Here is a 25000-nt window from a genome sequence, read left to right as displayed (position 1 = left end):
AAATATGAGATATGAGTTCTGTGAGGAAACACAGTCTAAAGTTCAGCTGAAGTTCATATAAAGAGCTGAACAAACCAAGAGTTTATCTGCCAAAGTTACAGTTGTGTAATTCATCTTTGTGTTGTGGTTTCTCTTGCTGAGCTGCAGTGGAGGAATAGTAACACAGAGAGGGAATGTAGTACTAAAGAGACTGTGGAAGCTTATAAGAGCGCCTCTTGATGCTCAGACAGGTCTGTCTCATTAACATAAAATCTATCATTTTGATTTTTACATTGTGTGAGAGAGAAGGATCTGCTGAAGAGTTCATGTGTTAACACAAAGACACAAATATGTAGCTGTGCTATACGCATGGTTATTTCATAAATCTCAGTCATTGTGGAACGATGCGCACGTGCACATGCACGCCCTTAATCAACCCCCCCCCCCCCCCCCCCCCCCCCCCCGCAGACCTGTCAATCAAACAAATGGCAAAGAAGTCGTGAAACTTCACTGATTGTGTTGCACCAGCGAGGGTCTCCAACAGCCAGAACAGCTGTCATTACACACGGCTGTGGTTATTTATAGCGTCCAAACACTGTAACAGGTTTGGTCATTTGAACAGTATTTTACTTTAATGTGCTCAGTAGGATATCAGTGTGAAAAGTCTCTTACTGTAAATCACAAAGGATTATGGGAAAATATGTGTAAAGTACAGACTGTAATTCAACTCTACTGTAAATCATTTACAGTAATATATCTGCCCCCAAAACTGACCAATGAGGACGCAGAATTTATTCTTACATTTGGTTCTTTATAATAAATTGAGATTTTTATAACATTTGATGATAAAATCCAGGTTTTAAATACAGATAAATTCAATCAATCAACCAATCAATCAATTTTTATTTATATAGCGCCATATCACAACAAAAGTCATCTCAAGGCACTTTTCACATAGAGCAGGTCAAGACTGTACTCTTTAATTTACAGAGACCCAACAATTCCCCCATGAGCAGCACTTGGCGACAGCGGTAAGGAAAAACTCCCCTTTAATGGGTAGAAACCTCAAGCAGAACCCGGCTCTTGGTGGGCGGCCATCTGCTCTCCAGATTAACTTGACTTTCTGTTTCAGTAAATTAAATGTAACTTGGTTCTTCTGGGCATCACTACCATGAGCCGAGAGCTGTATAATAAAGATATTTAGTGCCAGACGTGTCTGTCTATCTTCAGTTAAATAACAATGAACTCCATGACAGGCTGATTAATGTAGTCACATACACAGATATGTTCCTTTAAACTTTCATGTCTTTGGTTACTAATAATGAGAGAAAATGTAAATAACTGTCATATAACATTTTCAACATTATTGATGTGTGAGAACTCATTGACAGAAAAAAACAGCTTTTAGTTTTTCATTTTGATTTCATTTAATGTTATTCTATAACATTTCATTTATTAAGTTATTACATTCAGTTATAGTGAGATTTTTCCTGCAGCATTTGTGTCCAAAAATCCTGATATTGAAAGTTTTTCGTGGTTCTTCGTTCAAAGTGTTCTTACCTGTGATGTTGACTTGAAGAAGCTGTGAGATGCTGAAGAGGCAGGAAGAGCAGAGAAGAGTCAGACTGCAGAGGAGGAAAGGAGGGTTTATATAATCAGAGAGGCAGCAGGTCACATGATTTACAGAAAGTCTCAGAGACACAGAATGAAATAGTAAGACAGACCCCCCCAACACACACACACAAACAAACAAACACACACACACACACACACAAACAAACACACACACACACACACGCACAACTTATCAGCAGGGAGGCGGCTAGTCACATGATTTCACAGAAACAGTCTCAGAGACCTCCCCTCCCAGAGCCGATAATACATATAATACATACATCTTGTTAAGATCTATAACAGACGTCTGGGTCAGGATGGCCGGACCATTTCAGAACGTGTAGCATATTAAATTGTTAATCTGGACATATAGGATGTATAAAACTGCAGAATGCACAATGTGTACATGAACCTCAGCAGAATAGCTGAACTGGCCCGTTGATGATGGTAACATATTTTGATGTTGCTGGGATGCCCAGGAAGGATGTCCAGCTGTAGGCCAGGTAATGTCCCGGATATTGGCATAATTCCAATTTTGGAACTATTTTTGAACATTATGGGCCATATTGATTGGGCGTTCGTACAACAGTCATTCAACGTCTAAATGTATGAAGGTAAATGGTAAATGGACACCACTAATGTAATGCCTTTCTACCTTAAAGGACAAAGAATTTTACAATTTTTGCCTCTCATCCACCCATTCATGCATACACTCACACACCAATGGCAGCGGAGGAGCCATGCAGGGCACTGGCCTGGCCATCAGGAGCAACTTGGCATTCAGTGTCTTGCTCAGGGACACTTCAGCACATGAACGGGACGACCTGCTCTGACAGTTGACATCAAAACAGTATGAAATAAGGTGCAGATTGTGGTGATTAGAACAGGTCTGATTGACATGCTGATAGTGAAACAGAAAGAGACATAGAGACAAGAGACTCCAGGCTGAATCAGAGCTTTTAAACTAACCCATTTCTCATGTAATTATTGGCTGAATTTAGAAAAGTGGCCAATAGTGGGTTTGAGTTTAATGCAGAACAGAGAACGTTCGAATAGTGACTGGTTTTTGTTGGACTGGGGGCAGAGATTTACCTTGCAAGGCAGCTGTATTTGTGAGATCACAGGATCATGCAAGAATCCATCTTGTTAGGCTTCGGACCAGTCAGTGTCCAAGAACTGCTGGTGGCTACAGGCGTGGTTTAGGTGTGACGACTGCGAGAAGTGATAGACGGTGACCGATAGTGATAGATGGATGGTTCATCCAATCCATAGACTGTATAAAAATATGGACATCATTACCATTACGTCACCCGTTGGTTTCTGAAGAGCTCAAAGTGAGCCGCCTCGACTGTCGCCATCTTGGCAGTGCGTGACGCTGCCTAACTCCCAGCCAATCAAAAATGCGCAAAGAGGCAGGCCGAGTGGCTGAAACAAGCCACCTAACGGCTGGCGGACCTGTCACTCAAAGCAGCCATGTCCTTCATTATGCATAACTTCACGGCTTAATAAAATTTAAACAGGTGAGTTATAAACCCCCCCCCCCCCCCCTACAGTTGTCATGAAAGAGGAAATTAGCTACAGAGACCAAAACCATTGTTTGTACCAGACTGTAAACATGTTTATTTCTGCTGTAAAGTTGGGCATTTTAATATGGGGGTCTATGGGGGTCTATGGGGATCGACTCGCTTTTGGAGCCTCAAGTGGCCGTTCAAGGAACTGCAGTTTTTGGCTTCATTTTACAGCTGCTTGATCCAATCACCTGCCAAGTATTTTTTAGAAAGTACCTGCCCTTTTCCAAACAGTTTCCAAAGACAACTTCTCAGATGGTTCTGTGTAACCAACCATCTGGTGCGTCAGGTTAGGCAGATATGCCAACTCCTGTTCTTAGTAGGACACAGCCATGGACAGCGGTGAAAGAGAGAACTAACAAGAAACCTGCCCAGCAATCGAGTGTGCAACTGGAGAACAGATTTGCTCCACTGCTGCAGGATCCTGCATCTCCGTTTGATGACCTGGTAAAAATACTGCTGTTGGTTTATAAAAAACTAAATGGTTTAGGGCCAAAATACATTTCTGATCTGCTGCTGCGTTATGAACCATCCAGACTCTCGAGTGGTCTGGATCAGGTCTGCTTTCTGTCCCCAGAGTCAAAACTAAACCTGGAGAAGCAGCGTTCAGTTTTTATGCTCCACATATCTGAACAAACTCCCAGAAAACTGCAGGTCTGCTGCAACTCTCAGTTCTTTAAATCACAGCTGAAGACTTTCACTTCTACATCTTGTATGCTTTGTTTTATTTTATTTAGTGATTTGTGGTTAGAGATGTAAACACAGTGTTATCTCAGTCTCAGGCCTCCAGCAGTGAAACTAAATATGATTTTTAGTGTTAATACAGATATTTACAGGTAGAAAACATTTTTAATAATTTCAAAGACTTATGGCATAAATATATATATTATTAAAATGTAATATAAATGTATGTAAATAAATAGTATTTGAGAGTTTGTTGATTTATCTGAATACCAGACTTCATTGTTCTCCTGAAACCAAACCAACACCCTCTGCTGTGATTGTTTTTATCAATCGCACTTCCAGTTCATACAGTTCCTTCCTGTTCTACCAGAGCAGGAAGCAGCGCTGCACGAGTCAATTAGATGGTAATCTGCATGAGAAATAAAGAAAAAGAAAAAAAATCGGTTATCATATTCATCCGCTCATAGTAATTAATTTGACCCAGACAGACGTGATCACTATAAGCTGTTTCCACTGTACTAACTAGCTGACGAGCCAGCCGGCCAAAGAGTGAACGAGTGAAAGAGACATAAATAATGTTAGTGACAGCTCTTTACATACTCTCTTTTTATATGCATCTTAAGTATTGGATCATTTGAACATTTATTGAAATGAAAGCATGTGAGAAGTTTAGAGGGAAAAATCACTATTTGGTGGAGCTGTTAACAACTCATAGACATGTGAAATGTGACCCCGACTACACACTGCTTTTTGTAAGACGTCAAAAGACAAAAAGGTTGGAAACCACTGGTTTCATCTTTAACAATGTGTTGTATTTTAAAAGCTTGTTATATTATCCATTGTGTCAAATCTTCATCTGAAAAGTAACTAAAGCTGTCAGATAAATGTAGTGGAGTAAAAAGCACAATATTTCCCTCTGAAATGTAGAAAGTAGCATCACATGGAAATACTCAAGTAAAGTACAAGTACCTCAAAACTGTACTTCAGTACAGTACTTGAGTAACTAAGTACTCGAAATGTGCTTAGTTACTTTCCACCACTGCTTTGATTTTTCAACATTTTCAAGGCCTTTAACAGGTGAAAACAACTAATTTTATTATTTATTTTGTCTGTAAAGCAGAAAGGAAGAATATTAAAATCAGATGTATTTGGGGATACGGCTTAAGTACAACAAAGCAATACAGGGAAATGCTGGATGTCAGTGTTTTATATGTAGTAAAAGGGGATTTAGAAATTGATAAACTCATACAGAGTATATTACTGATGGAAACAAACAGAGACAAAAGACGAAAAGAAAGTGAGAGAATAAACAGTTAGTTTGACTGAAGGAAGATCCCCACACCTTTAGGACCTTTTTGTTTGAGTTATGTAGTGGGAAACTGCTTGATCACTTAATAAACACACAAAGAGAGTATTGTCAGGTTATGAAATAATGTAATCAAATAATATAATCAGAAGTACAATGTATTGTATTTCTCACAGTTATAAACTGAGAATAAGAGAAACCAAACCTCTTTTACATCAGTCAGTTCATTTCTGATAAAAGACTTCAGCTTCCTGTTTTTTGTGTCACAGCAAAAGGAAACAGCTGTTCACAGCACACTGTCTCCTAGATACGTACAACACCATAAAAACACTTCCTGTGTGCGCTGTGAGGTGATAATGAAAGGCCTCACACTATAAGAAAATAAGGAAGTGAAACTAAAATGTCAGATAAGATAAAAAAAATGATATTAGAAGTGTACTGTTGGTGAAATTACTATATTATTATATTAATATTTTGATGATCATTAATACAGTATAGAAGTTTATTCAACTGATCAGTTTTGTCTTTAAAGAACATGATGCACTCTTTACCCTGTCTATTGACTTTTATATGTTGTAATCTCATTATTCTGTTTCTAAATGAGATGTCTCCACCTTGTTTGTGTCAGCAAATTGCATCCATTGTAATGTTTGAACTCGAGGCCATGTTGTTGTTTTTACATTTTATAATACAGCACTAAACTAAAGATGCCATGCTGACCATCCACAACAACTAAAGTTGATATTACAACCGAGAACAGAACTAACATGCAGCTGTCATTCTATTCAGTTTCCTATTTCCACCCATCACAGTCTCTGGGAAGCTGAGGTTCTTTAAACACTTGAAACTATTTTCAATCAGTAATTCTGTTCAGGATAGGCTACACATTTCTAAGAGCTGTTTCCTTGTAGTGGAGTAAATATGTTATATGTTACAGGTTCAGAATGATGCATTAAGTCACAACTGGTGCAACACATTTATTCACAGAGGTTACCTGTGCAAAACATATTTAAAATAGTCATCAGCAATGTTATTCATATTGTGGCATTAGCTCAGCTTGCATCAGCTCTACTATCTCTGAACTGTGAACTTCACTGTAATAACTTTAGTTTACAGTCCTGCTTTAAAGTTCTCAGTGGACTTCACTTACTTTAAACATCATGTACACAATGTTACAAACATCTTTATGTGTAAACTGCATCTTACTGTCACTTACTCAGTTTAACTAATTGAAAACATCACGATACACCTTTAATCATGTTTACTGAATGACCAACTGTAGACAGTCTAACAATGTCGGGAAATACAATAAACCTTTCCAGCCTGCATCTCTACTGGCTGGTTACCTACCTGTAACCTGCAATGATCTCACTCTCACACACCCTGAATAACATATTCTACAGAATTAAACCAAACTGAACAAACTACTGTGGTGGGTTTACATAAACTAAACATTTCACAGGCTTTATTGATTGGACTCGTAGGACTCTCATGTTAACCTGGATCTGTTTGTTCTGCAGGTTCGTTTATATAACAGGACGACCAACGTCTGTTCTTCATGTCTTTACATTCAGACATCATTACATGTCCTGCAGGGAAATGTAAAAATGATAAAACTTCAAACACATCAGTCTGACACTTTTTTTCTAAAATAGTCTTTTTATTGTTTTGGGCAGTGTAAAAAATAACAGATTGACAATGTCTGCAGTGTGGACATTACAATCAATCCAACCTACTTCCCATCCCAGCCTTCTTTGCATGACAGTACATAATAGTGATACTTAAATAATAAAGAGAGAAAAATCAAGTTAAAATACACAAATAACTAGACTTATAAATAATAAATATTTTTATTAAAGCATCAGCCTTCGTGGGCTCATCAGACACTATTTACATGACCTACAGAGACAAGAGAAAACAAAGAGGAAGTAAGTCAGTACATGATGCTGTTTACATCAGATAGAAACTTAAAGTCGCCTCCACTTAAATCTGAACCCTTAACTAATGTTCAGGTCAAACTTGACCCATTTGCAGGATTTATTTCAGTCTGCAATCAATAACAGAAATTATTTAATGTGTATAAATATACTAATATATATATTAAAAAGAGGCAGATACTCAATAACACAGCTGGAAACAGCACAATGACACAACTTAAAGATTTCTGCAGTGTGAAAAAGGTTTAGGATGAAGTTACAGCTTATAATGAAGACACATCATGATTAACTATCAAACAACAAAAACATAACGATACATTAGTACAAAACATTTGTGCACTTGAGAGCAGCAAAAACACCTCAAACACATTTCAAACTTTATGACTTTTTCTAAAGTGAGAAAGTGAGTCTCAGAATATACAAAATTGTAAATATTTCTACTTTTTTCTAAAGTTTTGTGCAGCTGATACATATTTTTGTGCACACTGTTGAGGGCCTTCCAGGTTAATTTGAAGCATATTTTTTCAAAAATTCAAAAATGTTGTTACATTCTTCACATTCAATATTTTTTTGACATTATCATGATAACAAACGACCATAATATAGTGTAACTGTGAATGTTTTTTCTCCATTAAACCTCAATAAAACCCTGAACATATATTCTCTCTGCTCTCTGAAAGATTAATCACATTTTATTAACGACTGATGAGGTTTTTGTAAATGAAAAATAGATTTGTGGTTCAGATGTTTGGTATAGAGACTGATTATGAGGAGATACTGTGCAGGGTCAGAATATGAACAGTATGTGAGGTTAAACATGTACATATGAGCAGGTTTTTGACATCACAACTAGTTTGGAGCCAATCATGGTCCAGTATTCAACTGACACAGTGTGATGTGGAAACTTGAAGCCTCCAGAGCACAAACACTGAGAATGAACTTTACAGTGAAGGAGGAAACATCTGGTGTCCAGCAGGAAAACTTTGGAGTGAACTTGTTTTTGTGGAAAAAAACATATCAGACACAAATTATGATTTCAAGCACCTGACAATGAAAGCGAGGTTTGAGAAAAGGAAGCTGCTGAGTCCAAAAAGTTTTGTTAAACTGCTCTTTACTACTCAGGATGGGCTCCGAAATGATTGTTTTCTGTGCTTTGACTGTTTGTGTATTTCAAGACTGAAGAGCTCAAACTATAACAGGATAACAAAACCATCCTGTGTCTCCAAACGCAGCTGAAAATCATCCTCAATCATCCAAAGCTTCTGTGTTTATAGACACATCCGTCTGGGGAGGCAACCTCTGAAAAGCATGTAAAGTGTAAAACTTACTTGCTGATGTGTTTTTAGTTGAGTTGTTTTGAAGTATGTGACACATGTATTTCCCTTTTTTAAATTACTGTAAGTGAGACAGGTGTTCAGGAGGTGGACGGGTCTCATTTAATAATTAATAATATATTCACAAAAAACAATAAATTAGTTGTTGTTTATGAACCTGGTTCAAGGATTTAACCTTCACTCTGGCACTCAGCACTAGATGGTGACGTCACTGCAGGATCTTAACACAGCAGCAGTGATGTTTCTCCTAACCCTAACCCACAACAACTAAAGTTGATATAACAACTAAGAACAGAAGTAACATGCAGCTATCGTTCTATTCAGTTTTCTATTTCCACCCATCACAGTCTCTGGGAAGCTGAGGTTCTTTAAACACTTTGAAACTATTTTCAATCAGTAATTCTGTTCAGAATAGGCTACACATTTCTAAGAGCTGTTTCCTTGTAGTGGAGTAAATATGTTATATGTTACAGGTTCAGAATGATGCATTAAGTCACAACTGGTGCAACACATTTATTCACAGAGGTTACCTGTGCAAAACATATTTAAAATAGTCATCAGCAATGTTATTCATATCATTGTGGCATTAGCTCAGCTTGCATCAGCTCTACTATCTCTGAACTGTGAACTTCACTGTAATAACTTTAGTTTACAGTCCTGCTTTAAAGTTCTCAGTGGACTTCACTTACTTTAAACATCATGTACACAATGTTACAAACATCTTTATGTGTAAACTGCATCTTACTGTCACTTACTCAGTTTAACTAATTGAAAACATCACGATACACCTTTAACCATGTTTACTGAATGACCTGCTGTAAACAGTCTAACAATGTCTGGAATACAATAAACCTTTCCAGCCTGCATTTCTACTGGCTGGTTACCTACCTGTAACCTGCAATGATCTCACTCTCACACACCCTGAATAACATATTCTACAGAATTAGACCAAATTGAACAAACTACTGTGGTGGGTTTACATAAACTAAACATTTCACAGGCTTTATTGATTGGACTCTTAGGACTCTCATGTTAACCTGGATCTGTTTGTTCTGCAGGTTAATTCATGTAAAAGGACGACCAACGTCTGTTCTTCATGTCTTTACATTCAGACATCATTACATGTCCTGCAGGGAAATATCAAAATGATAAAACTTCAAACACATCAGCCTGACACTCATAAAACAAGGTCACTAAAACTACTGACCTTTATTTAAATAATCTTTTTATTGATTTGGGCAGTGTAAAAAACAACAGATTGACAATGTCAGGAGTAAGTAATACTTAAATAATAAAAAGAGAAAAATTAAGGATAAGTTAAAGCACACAAATAGATAATACAGAAAATTTAAAGTGGTATTGAAAAAATAAGTAGCTAAATTTCAATATTTTTTATTAAAGCGTAAGAAACCCAAATGTGCCTACGTGGGCTCATCAGACACTATTTACATGACCTACAGAGACAAGAGAAAACAAAGAGGAAGTAAGTCAGTACGTGATGCTGTTTACATCAGATAGAAACTTAAAGTCGCCTCCACTTAAATCTGAACCCTTAACTAATGTTCAGGTCAAACTTGACCCATTTGCAGGATTTATTTCAGTCTGCAATCAATAACAGAAATTATTTAATGTGTATAAATATACTAATATATATATTAAAAAAGAGGCAGATACTCAATAACACAGCTGGAAACAGCACAATAACACAACTTAAAGATTTCTGCAGTCTGAAAAAGATTTATGATGAAGCTGCAGTTTATAATGAAGATATATTTAACATCATGATTAACCTCGAAAGGTAACATCAAACGAGAAAACAACACAAAACTTTAGTACAAAATATTTGTACACTTGAGCAGTAAAAACACCCTAAACACATTTCTGTTAACTTCAAACTTTATGACTTTTTCTAAAGTAAAAATGTCAGTCTCAGAATATACAAAAATTTAAAATATTTTCAGTTTTCAGAAATTATTTTGAGTTTTGTGTAGCTGATACACATTTTTGTACATACTGTTTCTGGGTATTCTGGGTTAAATTCGATCCATAATTTTTCAAAAATTCTAAAATGTTGTTGCATTCTTCACATTCAGTATGTTTTTTGACATTAATATAACGAAGGACCATAATATAATGTGATTGTGAATGTTTTTTCTCCATTAAACCTCAATAAACCCTGAGTGTATGCTCCCTCTGCTCTCTGAGAGATTAATCACATTTTATCAATGACTGAAGTTGTAATGAATGAAAAATAGATTTATGGTCCAGATGTTTGGTATAGACACTAATTAAACGAGATACTGTGCTGCTTACTTTCTGACCTCCTCACAGCTGACCAATCACTGAATAAACTGGATTTGATGTCAGATTGTCAGTTTCAGGAAGTTTCAGTAATTCCCTCAGAAAGGAGGTTTCAGGTACTTCATCGAAAACATACTGAGGCCTTTATGACCCACTGCAGAAAGCAAAAGGAGCAAATTAATGATAAAACTTCAAAAAGTCCTCACAAAGCAACAAACACAAAAATAAATAAATAAATAAAGTTAATTAAAGTCATTCAGTTTAATCTCGACTGGTGTCCAACTGTCAGCACGTCTTGTATCTCTTGTTTGTCCAAATCAGTAAAGAACAGAGATTTGTTTTATATTAACTCTAAATACTCAGTGTGCTACAAAAACTAGTAAATATACTGCAATGGCTGATAAAGGGTCCACTTACTGTTCTGGAGCTTTCAACCATATCACACAGCAGCACATCAGGTTCGGTGTTTAAAGCAGCATGGATGAGAAGTCCTCCAGCTTTGTAACAACTGAACAAACTCAACCTGCTGATGAAGACCATGTGTAACAGTCAATCAAGCTCCAGAACAGATGAATTACTGGACCTTGAGTTGAGATAGTTTTCATCAGCTGCTGTTTCTGAGGTCAAGAATGAACCATAAAGAGTCCACAGTGTGTTGTGTTAATATGTATGGAGGAAGTGAACACAGCTAACAGCTCAGGTTTAAAACGGAGTGAAGACGCCACCTGGTGCTTCATGTGGAGTACAACAGCCTCCCTGCTGTTACAGAGAAACACCAGTCACATCATCTTCTACACACACAAATGATGTTTTGTTAGCTTCTTTCACTTGAATGATTTGACTGTTTTATTTGTGGGGTTAGGATCTAACAAGTCATATTAGACTGATTGCAGTATATTGTGTTATTCTACATTAAATCATATCCTGCTTGATGCATTTTTCTGTGAGTCATAAATAAAATCTTATCTTACCCACCCATCTGAGAAAGCTGAAGTTGAGCTACAACAAGCAGTAGGATTCAGGAGTGACGTTTCTGTGCAATTTTCTCGAGAGTCCACACTGAAGACTGGAGAGTCTGAGGTCAGACAAGTTTTTTTCAACTTTTGTGATGAGATTAATATGATGTGAAAGTTGTGGTGACAATAAACTGCAGACATAAAGCTAATATTATGCTAATCCACAATTAGTATTTTGAAGGGAAATTCTGCTTTGTTGTTCAATGGCTTATGATTTGTGGTTCATTGACTGTGTCAGAAGATTTTGAGCTACATTTTTAAAACTCTTGATCTAACAAACAACCCCACACTACCTAATTTACTCTAAAACACTTGAATTTATATGGTATTTAACCTTTTTGTTTCTTTAAATAAAAAATAAAAAAACATGAACATTAGTTAAAATATATGGAGTCACTGGTGGAGCTGCAAAGTTTAAGACATGAAGTCACTGTGTATTTATAGAAGTAGCAGCATGTTGTCATTAATATTAATCAGAACTTTTTTTCAATTTTTGTCTTTTTTAACCAATATACTTCTGGGTTCAGGTGTTTGGACTTCCCATATTCTAAACTTCTACATTCTAAACCTTCTTCTCGGAACAGATTATGAAACATTGTATGATCTCAAGCGGAATAATCTGCCTCTAACACTACACATGACAGTTTGTCAAAGATCAGCTGTGCTCCTCTGGCCTCAGCTCTGAAATCCAACCCCTCCAATCTGAGAGAGGTGCAGCAAAGCTACAATGAGCTGCAAGATTCAGGAGTGAAGCTACTTTGTGATTTCCTGGAGAGTAGTAGTAGTCAGTAGAGAGTTGTCCAAATTGCACCAAATTCAACAGCGCACTTCCTTGGTAATCATACAGCTTGTAATGATTAATTTAATATTTCAGATGACACAAGCTATGTGGGAAAACATATTCATTCATGTTCTTTAGTTAAAGTTATTCTTGAGTGATGGCTGTATATTGTGTTATTACAATTATGAATTACTAGTAATTATAATATTTTTTTCATTTATTGGACAAATATGGATATATTCATAGCTATTAATAATATTAATAATTATTATAATTATTATATAATTATATAATTATTATAATTTTTCTGTGAATCATGAATGAAATCTTAGCTTGATGAAACCAGTTTGCTCAGAGTGTCTTTTCTGGATCATCAGCTGCTTTCTGACTCTGTTGAAGCTTCTGCTGAACTTTGTTCATTAAATGTTTGTTTGACTTTATTCTGAGCTGCAAGTCTGACAGAGACTCAAAGAAAACACAGCTCACATCATCATAATGAACATATCCTGAAGAATATTAGATCAACTCTGGATAATGATGTTTTCTGTAGTGACCACTAGATGGAGCCACAACTGATGTGGACTGAAGGAAACCTGAGCAGACTGAACTCATATTACAAGAAGAATAAACTGTTAAAACTGTGCAGACTTCAAGTACTTCAAGAGTATTTTAGTACTCAACTACAAATTATGTTAATTTTCAAATGTTCACATTTTATATTCAAGTCTAAGTTCAGAGGCTACTGACACAAGAGGGTTTGTTAGCCTGTTGACAGAAGCAAACAAGGCACCTGCATTGTTAATGTTTTTGGTGATAATGTCAGAAGAAGCATTTCTCATTTCCAAATTATAAATGCAAAGTCTCTCTTTATAGATGTCAAAATGAACCTGGAGATTTGTTTTTCATCACTTGTGTTCAGCTTTTGGACACTTTTTTCTATTCTGACCAGCGTAATAGGAAATACATTGAAAAACCTTAAAATACAATAAAATGACAGAATGTTAAGATACATTACAAATAAGAGAATAACACATTAAAATACATTTTTAAAAGGAATTTTAGAAAAAGAGACATTAAAGTGTACAAAGTGCAATGAATAATAAGCATTAAGTTAATTGAAGGCCAGTTTGTAAAGGTAGGTTTTTACTTGGCTTTTAAAAGTTCTCACTGAGGTCGCCTCTCCAGATGTTGGTGCATCAACAGAATAGACTGCGTCCTCAAACACTATAACATGTTAGCTGTGTTCAGCAGTTCATGTGAAGAAAGAATCTCACTGAGCATTCAGACCAGATCTGTTGCAGCTGCTGTGTAAAGCAGCAGACCAGCAAATGTCAAAACCATCAAGAACCACTCAGATAAACACTTGTTAAATGAGTTACAGGGTCAGTAAAATTTAATTCATCATGTAAACACTACATGTCTGAAGTCTCGTCTGAGAGCGTACTTTATCCCCTCGCCATGCTATGCACCCTGCTGACATGGCGTGATGATGGAAACACATAACGCTACGTGTGACAAAAGAGAGAGAAGGGTCTAATTGCAGTCTTGCAGACTTATACGACACGCCCCCTGATATTCTTTCCCTAACCCTAACCATCTCACTCCTTATGCCTACACCTAAGTGGATGTGTCTTGTAGAGTACTGCTAGTTGAGTCCAGAGGGTGCTCCTCATTTGGATTCAGACAAACGACGAACAGGTGAGAACAAAAACATCATTTCAAACAGCAAAGAGGAAGAAATCTGTTCATCCACAGTTACAGTGAAACTTATCATGAATCAGTTCCAGTCATTCAGATCAGTCTGTTCATAAACTCTGTTATAACTTTAATCTCTTATATTATTAACAAACATTTCTGTCACTGCATGTTTAAAAAACTAATTTACTTTTACCTGAAAGTCAGTGAAATGAATTCTGTTGAACTTAAGAACTGAGAGCAGATCCCTGAATTATTTTATGATACGTCTTTGTTTCTCTCCACAGCAGCAGACTGTGAAACATTCAGACTGAAGTTTTACAATCAAAGCCAAAAAGTTCATCTTGTTCAACAGACTCTGCAGAGGAAACATCTCCACACACGAGACACCAGACTGTCCTCCAAACAAAAGTTTAGTTCGGAGCAACATTCAGAAAATGGCCTTGACCAGACGGAGCGGGGGACAACTTTCTGCTTTTTCTGTTATACAGAACACATTTCACGAATTTGAAGAACGTGTAAATAGGATGAGAGAGATTGCAGATGAGCTGCAGAGGATTACAACTGAATATAAAGACATACGGGAGAAATCCGTGAAGGGAATAGATGCAGGAATTGTTACAGCAGTTGTTGGACTTGGAGTGGCAGCACTTACAGCTCCATTCACTGGAGGTTTGAGTTTAGCAATATGGAGAGCTGCAATAGTAGGTGCTCTTGCTGGAGCAGCTACTAGTCTTCATCACTGTAAAATAGGGTTAACAAACGAAGAGAAAATGGCAGCGCAACAGGAACTGACGGCAGAGTTCTGGACGATTGCTGAATCGGCGAGCAAAGACCTGGATGGTATAAAGAAGGTTTGTGAAGACGTAAAGACACGATCAGACGGAGCTGAGAGAGAAGAAATAATCAGACTGGAAATCAAGATACTGATGGATTTCCTCTGTGAAACACGACTCAAAATATCTGCAACTGAACACCATGTCAAAGCCGTAGCTGATAAGTATCAGGAGGCTTTTATTGGGCTCAAAGCTATAAAGGGAACAATAACAATAATAGACAGGAACAGTAGATAAACTGGGTTTGAACAGTAAATCTCAGAGTTTTTGGCCTCGTTCACTCTGCAGCAACAAGACTGATTCTGTAATATCAGTCTGATTTCTTCACATAAGGTTTAGAATCAAAGAACATTCAGGTTGTAATGAACAAAACAAACTCTATGATTAGAAAACAGATGTCCAGCGTTTATTATAACATGTTATAAATGAAAGACATTAGTGCTGATGATGATCACTGAGCTGCGACTGACTACAGTTTATGGAAACAAACTCAGTTTAAACTCTGGATTCAACAAACTGAAAACTTGTGACTGATGGAGGAAACATACAGCTGACGTCTGTAGACGTGACGACGTTTATCGGAGCGACTTGAAGTTTACGTCTCACAACATTTTCAGACTTTGTCTCAGCTGATCTCAGAGCAGAAAGGACAGAAATCCTCTGCAGCTGCAACAAGAGTCTGCACATCTAAGCTGAACACAACACACTGTTCACATCATCACATCACTGTTATATTTCTTCTTATATTATAGAGTCATGATGTTATAACAGTTTTAATTGTGTTTTATTTGCTGTCATCATTTTAGTATTTTTATATGCTCTTCCAGATATTTTACACTTTTGTATTCAAGCTTTGTTCTTTTACTGGCATTTAATCTGTTTTATCAGATTATTTCCTTTATTTGTATTTTACTATAATCATCTGGAGAGAACTTTGTGCTTATGATTGTAAAATGCTATATAACTATTATTATTGTTATTAAAAGGAAATCAGTCATTTGAATGAATGATAAAGTGATTTATTCAGCAACATGTGGGGAAAGTTGACACAGAGTGGAAATGGTTGCATTGTTGTGTGTCCTGTTTCTCTGTGACATGTGATGAAGGGCAGTTCAGTGGTGCAACATGACAATAGTGACGTAACTCACTCTGCTGTTTATCTACAGATATTTGTTCTTCTGTCACTGTGTGTTGTTTAATAATCGTTGGTCTTTTCTCCACTTATTTTAGTTGTCATGTGACTTTATTTCACCTCTCGCTGATGTATTTTTGTATTCATCATGTGTTTTTATTTTTTCATGCTATATTGGACTTGATTCCAGATGTTAGTGTATGTAAAGAAAAGATTAATAAAAGCAGATATGTGGTGAAGTTAATCTGTGATAACTTTGGTTATTCTTCTTACTAAATTATATCTTTGTACTATAAAATAGAACAAAGTGAAGAAGAGAGAAGGCAAAGTTGTAACTGATAGAACTGCAGATTAATATCTATAAGTGCTGCATGGAAAATGAATGATCTACACAGTGATGAGTCCAGGAGGAAAGTTGAAGTGGACTCTTCTAAGCTCTAATGTAGAGTCTAGTTTGACTTTATGTGAGTGTAGATTGAACTGTCGTCATCTGTCTGTACATCACACACATCAGTGAGTCCTAACATAAAGTCCTGAATATGTTTCTGTGTTGAAAGCTGTTGAAATGTGAGTCAGTCAGATAAAGTTCAGCTCACTGCAGGTGAACTGTTTCATTTTTATTATTTGATAGACACAATAAAACAATTTTTTTTTTATATTTAGCAAAGATCTCTGGAATAAAATACAGTCAATGTGGAGTTTGAAATGTTTATTTCTCAAACACATCTGCAGTAAAAACATGGAACTATTAACAGTTTACAGAGAAGAAAGAAGCAAGATCTGTGAAATCAAAGCAGAAATCTTTTGGTTCTGAGTTTGTAAATGTTAATGAGTAATAAAAAGACTGTAACATTGAAAGATATCTACTTGATTTGACTCATTTGGATGCTGAAGCTTCATATCAGCTTCAGATAAACTTTAAATACATTTTTGTCCTCCATCACTTCCATTGTAAGGTCATTATGAAGGATCTTCTAATGGTCAGTATGAACAGGAGGAATGATTACAGCAAGAAAAACAGATTTAATGTTCATTTGATGACTGACTGTTGGTTTATGACTCACTGGAAACATGGTGAACTGGTCCTGAATCCTCCAAGTCTGTCACCACTATGACAAACTGTAACCTTTCATGTCCTAATTGAATTGGTTGAAACCTTGAACTGAACAACGTGGAGCTGAAAATAAAGCTGAGAGATAAAGACTTACATTTATTCTATATTAACCCCTTAATGGGGTTAAATAACATAATGATAATGATGACATTTTGGTTTATTGGTATAATATAAATCTGGAACAATGTGTACTTTCACTGTGTGTGAAGCATTAATGCTTTTTATAATCAGCCTGCTGAATATGTGTCTAATATTTAACCCGTGTGGCATCCTGAGCTCTGCAAACAGACATTAAGATGACATTTATTGTTTAATCTCTGATCAACTCAGATTCCAGATCGACCTCTGCTGTGATGCAGACGACCCTCGTTTCCATGACGACACTGATGGAGCTGTTGTCGTGTGCAACTCAAAGACTGCTGGTCGCTGGGGTGATGAGAGAAGGGAAATACACAACAACACGGGGCCGCAGACGTCGAGGTGAAGAGATGTGACTACAAGAAGTGAAGATGTGTGAACTTTGTGAAAGTGATGTAGAAGATTCGGCTACGTTTTAAAAACTTCAAGGGTCCGTTTGCCCAAAATCACAGAGAATATATTTCCTCTCTTCCTTCTAGACAAGCTGATAGTTTGAGTTTAGTCTGGAGATGTTTTGAGATAAATGTGTCAGAGGTTTGGTACTAAAGTAGAAAGACTTTTACTTTATAAGCATCTTTTCTGTTTTAGATTGTGTTGAAGCTGGATGGAGACGTGTTTGAAGTTTAGCTTCCTGATGGACAGGAAGTCCAGGTCCTGAACCGTATTGACATGGACGTCATCAGATACATCAGAATCACAGGAGACCTCAAACATCTGCTGAGACTCATCTGCTCTCACACAGGCTGTGTTCATCGGTTTGGTTAAAGACTGCCAGTTATTGTCAGAAACATGAATCATAAAGAGATGTAGATGTTCAGACTGAAGTATTTCCTGCTGTGCAACACAAAATAAAATGTTTAAATTCAAATGATCTTCTTTTGTTGTTTTGAGCTGATCTTTAAATCTTAATCCTGATTTAAAGACCAGCTCATTTTGATCCAACGTAAATATTAAAATGGTGATTAAAATAGTGCAGATTTTAACAATAGTTAGTGAAAACAATAGTGATGATAATATGAGGTCACATTTATGTCTCTGATAAATATAAACTGATTTACTTTAAAATAGTTTTTGCTAAAAGTGAATAAAATATTTCTATCTGATGCAGAGAAGTTCAGTTTCAGTTCTTAAAAAGAAATTATTCAATTTAATCACTAAATAGTGAATAAATTAAAGAAAATTAAATAACAACCTGGATGTGGAAGCTTTGAGTGTTTCTCCAACAGCAGAAGGCTGTGTGTGTTTGTGCTGAACAAAAGTTTGACTGAAGCAGATCTCTTTATATGATTATGTTCTCAGTATAATAATTGTCTAATATTAATTGTATTTGAGCAGCGCAGTGATCAGTCTGACCCATCAGAGGAGGGAAGAGAACAGCTGGACAATCACATCTTATATCACAGCTACCTGTCATACTGTTAGTAGATAAACGCTTGAAAAACAACTCAAACTTCCTTTATTCTACAACACACCAAATGTTTAATGAATAATGTGTTTATACATTCAAAGGTGATACTTCATGTTATCAGATTTGTTGCTGGTTTTTGAGATGTGCAGCATCACATGATACAATAAAAAACACCTGAATGTGGAAAAATACACAAAAGCATAAACAGTCTGTGGTCTATAGCAGGTGTTAAATGAGTTAATACAGACTTTCATTTCAGAAACATTCATCTGGTCCTTCAGCAGATATGAAGTATTAGTTTTTATTATGAATCATTATGCTTGTTGATAACATACTTTTATTTTTGTTCTGATGCTGAATGATCAATTTAATAAATGATGAAATCTTTAGAAATGTTAAAATAATTGACACAGTTTACATAAACTCTGGATGTTCAAAGAGCTAAAACAGAGCAGAAGTTCACTGAAAACTATAAAAACATGAATATACATATAATAACAGAATGGTTGAAAACAGATAAACATTACACAACTGAACACGTCAAATACTTTACAAACATAAATCATCTTCATTAATTATTCATTAATTATGTTTGATAAGTTCTGCAACATGACTCAACTTAAATGTTTTTATGTTGTAAGTTTCTGCAGATTTCTTTGACATGATTTTTTTTTACCTTTTTGATTATTAAACAGATAAAAATAGTTTCTTACAACATGCGTCTCATCAAACATCACAAATCTGAACTTTAAACTTCATGTGTTCTGATTTAATTAAAATATCCTTTGACTCATCTTATACAACACAAAGTAGATACATCAATCCTCTTTCTTTGAAAAACAAACAAACAAACAAACAAACAGCATATTCTGTTCTGCTTTTATATTTATGGAAACTATCAGCATTTCCAGACTAACTGACTTTGTAGATGATAAATTAATGTTAATTAATGTTAAGTTTTTATGAAACACAAAATCCTTCAAATAGTTTTTGTTGTTTTGTTTTACGTGTTGATTTCAATCAGATGTTTGTTCAGCAGTCAGAAAGCTTCCTGTATGTATTAGTTCACTGACTGTTCACATTTATTACTCACATATAAATTCACCTGTCAATCATAACATCAACATAAACCTGAAAACACTGTTTTGTAGCACTTTGGTTGATCAAACAGAACAGTATCATATTTTCAGCAGAGTTGTAGTTGTGTTGTGTTGACTCACTAACACATTTCATCCAGACTTTTAATGGCTTCTTCTTTAGAGTATCTCGTCCACTCGCTGGGAATTTCACCTCTGTCCTGGAATTTTAACGTGTAGTGGTTTTCCAGCTGCTCCTGAAATCGACACACAAACCATTTCCAGTATGGCAGCTTAGACTCATCAGGGGTAATTCTCCAGTTAGCATATTCTGGACCAGCAGTTCGGTAAAGTTTATAGGGAATGGACTCTTCTGAGTCAGGATGAGGGCGAAAACATCTATCACTTGCAACTTTTGTTGTGCAGAAATCGATGCTCAACTCCACTGTGTCTCTGTAGTGCCATCCTCTGATTGCAGCTGATCGATGAAATGACGTGCTGTGATCATAAGGACTGTGATCTTCCAGGGTGTTGGTACAAACAGCTGCACAGAACGGACACGTTACCCAGCAGCAGTTACACAGCTGATCAATGAGGATTTGATCTGGCTTCAATCTGAATTCCTTCATCTTATCCAATGAGAGGCTGCTCAGCTCTCTAATGATGGATGCAAGTCCTTTCTCTACCGCTTCTTTAAGAAAGTCAAAATCTTTTATGTCACTGAAATTTTGAGAACTAATCCTGTCGAATGTTAGCTCATCTTCTAGCAAACTGGAAAATTCCTTCAGCCACATGTCAATGTCTCCTCTCTGAGTTTTGACTTTGTCTGTTGCAGTGAACAAAGCTCGACTCACAGGTTTATTGATGTCTTCAACATTTTTCTTGAGTATCTTCAGTGCTTCATCTTTGTGCTCTGTGAAGATGTATTTCTCTACTTCCTCTTTTATAAAACTCTCTGTTTGGTCTCTTGGGTGATAAATGTAGTTCTTGAAACCATCAAAGTCTTCTTTCTCTGCCAGTGACTTCAACACATGTTTCTCCAAGTCCAGCCTGTTCCCATTGAATGCTGGGAAACGGCACCTCATCTCTCCAGCGAGATCAATGGCGGTCTTGTTACAAACAGCTTCAACAGTAGAAATTTTCAGTTTTTCACAGATCAGTTCTCCAAGAACAACAGCAGAAGAGTTTCCTTTGAAGAAGCTTCTGAAAATGTTGTAATGTTGTATTTTCTTGCTTTCTAAATAAGCGAGTGCATCGTTGTTCTTCTGGAATTTCTTGTGGGACTCTGAAATCCAACTTCCTGCCTTGTCAAACATATACAGTAAGAGATCAACTGTAAACTCCTTCTTAAGAGCATATTTCCTCTTTGATTCAAACTCTGTCACTTTCTCTCTGACATTCTTGGCCACTTCCTGCAGGTAAGTGGGACTGTAGCCTCTTGTAGCTACAGGTTTGCTCTTAATTAAATGAAGGGACTGTTGTTCAACATCTTTGATGAAGGATCTGATCAGGTTTTGTTCTTCATATGGAAGAGACTTACTCATGAAATGTTGCACTGTTTTCTGTACTTTAGATACCGGATTATGGCTCTTCTTTGGGGTCACATAATGAAGATAATCTCCAATCTCTGATATCTTTTTGTATCTGCCGCGGGTTTTGGATTCATCTATAAGACTCTGTTCAAAACCAAGTTCTTGCAGGATCTCAAACTGGTCGTCTTCCAACTTGATGTCCTCAATAGGTTTTGTGTCTCCAGTTAACTCAGTAACCAGGCCTCTCCAAACACTGTTGAACTGCCTTTCCAGTTCCTCTTCACCTCTGTCCTTGTCTTTTAACTGATGAGCGAGTTCTTTGCTCTTTTGTAGCAGCTTGTTCTCAAACTCTGTTTTCTTGTCATCCATCTTTTTACAAGCCTTCCTCTGTTGGATGATCTCATCCAGTTTTCTTTTAACTTCTCTCACCTGTTCATCATGAAACTCTTTGATTTTTTTTTCATATCGTCCTCACCACTGAACCAACATTTGTTTGTCTTTGTCATCATCAAAGAACGTTTTCATCCCTTTTTTGATTTCTTCATATGTTTTGCTCATTTCTTTCTTAAGATAACTGATCTCAACCTTGTCAAGTTTTCCATTTTCAATTCTGTTATGAAGCTGGTTCTCAATCGTCAACATGTTGCTCCTCAGGGTCCAGGTCCAGTTCCCATACTGGACTTCGAGTTTTCTGTACACTGAAATTTCCTGTGTGTTTTTGAAGCTGAACACAAAGTGTTCGTTCATCAGAGCATTCCACAGGTCCTTTATGTTGCTTCTGAACTTTGAGAGAGTCGTCCCATCAGACCATGATGCTTTTGTGAGGATGAAGTTCTTCAGCTCTTGGACGCTTTCACTATAACCTGGATTTGGAGGAGCCATGGGTGGACTTCCCTCCCACAGTTGGGCAAAGTATTTCACATCTTCCTTCACATCAAATGAAATAACGTCACTGAAGCAGTCAGCATCACAATCCTCCTCTTCAGCAGCCAGTTTGGCCATCTGGTCCAGTTTTTCTTGCAGTCGTCTCTTTCCATCCATGTTTTTCTCTGCAGCTGAAATATCTGCAACATTCTGGTGAACAAACACACAACTTGGAGAAAGTTTAACTCTCTTCATCCTCATGAAAGCCTGAACAACAATCTGCAGGATATCTGACATATCAGCTGGATTCTCTCCATAGATGTTGATCAATGTCATGTTTCCCAGACCAATCACAAATGTTGCCAGTTCATTGTCGTGGTGAACAGTGGTGTTACCTGCCAACTCAAGAGCACGCAGTCCTTCAGTGTCCACAACTAGAACGTAGTCAAACTGAAAGTCTTTCTTCATCTCCTCTGACACTTTGACCAGCTGCATGAAGGCACCCCTGGTGCACCTGCCAGCACTGACTGCAAACTGTAACCCAAACATGGCATTCAGCATGGTTGATTTTCCACTGCTTTGTACACCCAGAACTGACAAAACAAAAACTCTCTGATCTCCCAGTTTCTTGATGACTTCATCTAACAGACTAGAGATCCATGTTAAAGGCACATGACCTGCATCACCATCCATCAGCTCCATTGGATGTCCTGATATCATCAGCTCTGCAGCCAGCTCAGGATATTTACACCAGTCAGTCTTTCTTTGGTTCTGCAGAGATTTATGGGCTTCATAGATCTGTCCAATTTCTCTGAGGATGTGCTCTAAGCCAAAAGTAGCTGACTGTAGTTGTGCTGATATTTCTTCAAGCTGATTTTTCTTCTTTATTAGCTGATCAGAGTTGTCATGTTTCCTCTTCAAATCCAAGACTTCAGACCATTTTTCATCATACTTCTGGAGAATTGAAGACAGATCATCTGTGGAGAGAGCATCTAGCAAGATCTGAATCCATTTCAGGAAATATTTTCTCTCCTCTGATGGCAGAGACGAGAGGCTTTCAATGAACAGCTTGATCAGGTCACTACGGGAAGCAGCACATTGTTCTTGACGTATTCTCTCCAGTTCCTGTTGTTTTTTACATTTCTCCTTCTCAATGTTCCCTTTGAGGTGATACTGTTCCTTGTTTATTTTGCACCATTCATGCCACAGTCGGCCTTGACAAGGCAGAAATACATCTTTGATCTTTGAAACATCCATCTCGTTAAGTAAATTCTCTATTTTCATTGCAGCAGATTTTCCTTTTTTGCAGACTGTGTCATCTTCATCCACTCTGATTCCAGAGACCTCAGCCATGGTTTCTAGCTGGAAGGATGAATGTGGTCCAGATAAAATGTTTCCAATGATTCGTTTCAGTTCTTCAGAAACATTCGACCAGCTTCTGTCTTTCAGACCCATTTTGTATTTTCCTTCTTTGATCTTAACTGCACCATCGTCATTATCACCAATGAGACAAATGAGAGGTTTTGGGGACTTGAGAAGGTCTGAGATAACTGTAGTACTTCTGTCACCTCTCTCCAGAGTTGGTAACAGAATAACATTGACTGAAGATTTTTCTATCAGTATTTCACGCTGTTTGTCAATCACCAGAGCATCACCATGCAGATTACAGAAGGCAATGCAGTCAGTGAAGGCATCATTGGGTTTTCCAGCTGGGCAGTACCATGCTATCTCTGCCACACCGTCCATCAGATGGCGAGATTTGGTGCTTCCTGGGCAGTTTCTGTGGAAGAAGGTGCTGTGACGGTCGTTGATCAAAGTGTTGATCAGCTGAGATTTAGACACTGATAGTGAACCAAGACGGAAAAATGACACCATGGGCGTCTCAGCTTTGCAGATGGGCATACTCTTCCTGGTGACAACGTTAGAATCACCTTTGGTTTGAGTTATCTTCCAGCTTTTTACTATTTGTCTGAATGTCCACAGAGGACACTCGATATCCATTGTGACGGGGTCGGGAACAAGCAAAGGTAAGGCGTACTGACACTGTGAGAGCTTTGTAATCATGATCTGCTTAAGGAAGCTGTCTGAGCAGTGAAATACTGACATTTGAACATCCATTGGATGCACATGAGACTGTTTTGTCTGATCAGAGTCAACACTGGTGCTATAAAAAGCATCTAAATCATCAAGCACCGGATCACGTGTCACCTCAGGACTGTCTTGTCTTACAGGAATGTATCTGGCTCTGTGGTCTAACATCATCAGCTTCTGAAGAAAAGTGTGAGCTAGATCTTTCTCAGATGTGTCATGATGATGTTTTACAGGTGGAACTATTTTAAGAAAGTCGGCTGGTGTTAACTTCTGTTTATATTTGTCTAGAAGGTGAAGTCTGCTGAGCAGTGTTTCTGTTTGATGCTCCTTCCTGTTTCCCTCTTCAGTGTTCACTGACTGCTGTAAATAACAGATAAAAAACATTACTGTATGTAAAAACACATTAATATAATCATATAGATATAAAATAAATAGTCCTTAAGATCTTGTGAATTATATTTTGAGCTTCTTACCTTCTCCTTGTTTCCGTCCATATCGGTACCTATAATACAATAGAGAGCTGCATTATTAGACGAACACAGCAAAGTGTTGTGTTGTCGTCATTCTTCTCTGAGTGTTCAGCAGAACCAGCTT

General features: G+C 37.1%; 3 protein-coding genes and 1 long non-coding RNA gene across 4 annotated transcripts in view; 1 reads left to right on the top strand and 3 right to left on the bottom strand.

The window, feature by feature from the left end:
- The window catches only part of LOC122968135, a 9722-nt gene extending 8023 nt beyond the window's left edge, over positions 1 to 1699 (bottom strand). The window contains exon 1 of the mRNA XM_044333134.1: positions 1540 to 1699. The gene's annotated coding sequence lies outside the window, so the exon portion shown is untranslated. The remainder of the gene's footprint in view (positions 1 to 1539) is intronic.
- The window catches only part of LOC122968122 (NACHT, LRR and PYD domains-containing protein 12-like), a 311421-nt gene that overhangs the window by 16125 nt on the left and 270296 nt on the right, over positions 1 to 25000 (bottom strand). The gene's annotated exons all lie outside the window — the stretch shown is intronic.
- LOC122968117 (interferon-induced very large GTPase 1-like) overlaps positions 1 to 25000 on the bottom strand; it is a 124383-nt gene that overhangs the window by 95217 nt on the left and 4166 nt on the right. The window contains exon 4 of the mRNA XM_044333101.1: positions 24880 to 24908. Within this exon, the coding sequence (XP_044189036.1) occupies positions 24880 to 24900 (21 nt within the window). The 5' untranslated portion in view covers positions 24901 to 24908. The remainder of the gene's footprint in view (positions 1 to 24879; positions 24909 to 25000) is intronic.
- LOC122968188 lies at positions 17541 to 18306 on the top strand. Its single transcript, XR_006398765.1, has 2 exons — positions 17541 to 17777; positions 18024 to 18306. It is a non-coding gene; the product is annotated as an uncharacterized LOC122968188 (long non-coding RNA).

Source organism: Thunnus albacares, chromosome 18, assembly GCF_914725855.1.
Source record: "Thunnus albacares chromosome 18, fThuAlb1.1, whole genome shotgun sequence".
In the NCBI taxonomy this organism is placed as follows: domain Eukaryota; kingdom Metazoa; phylum Chordata; class Actinopteri; order Scombriformes; family Scombridae; genus Thunnus; species Thunnus albacares.
The sequence above is the reverse complement of the archived record's forward strand: the minus strand, read 5'-3'. Positions and strand labels throughout refer to the sequence as shown.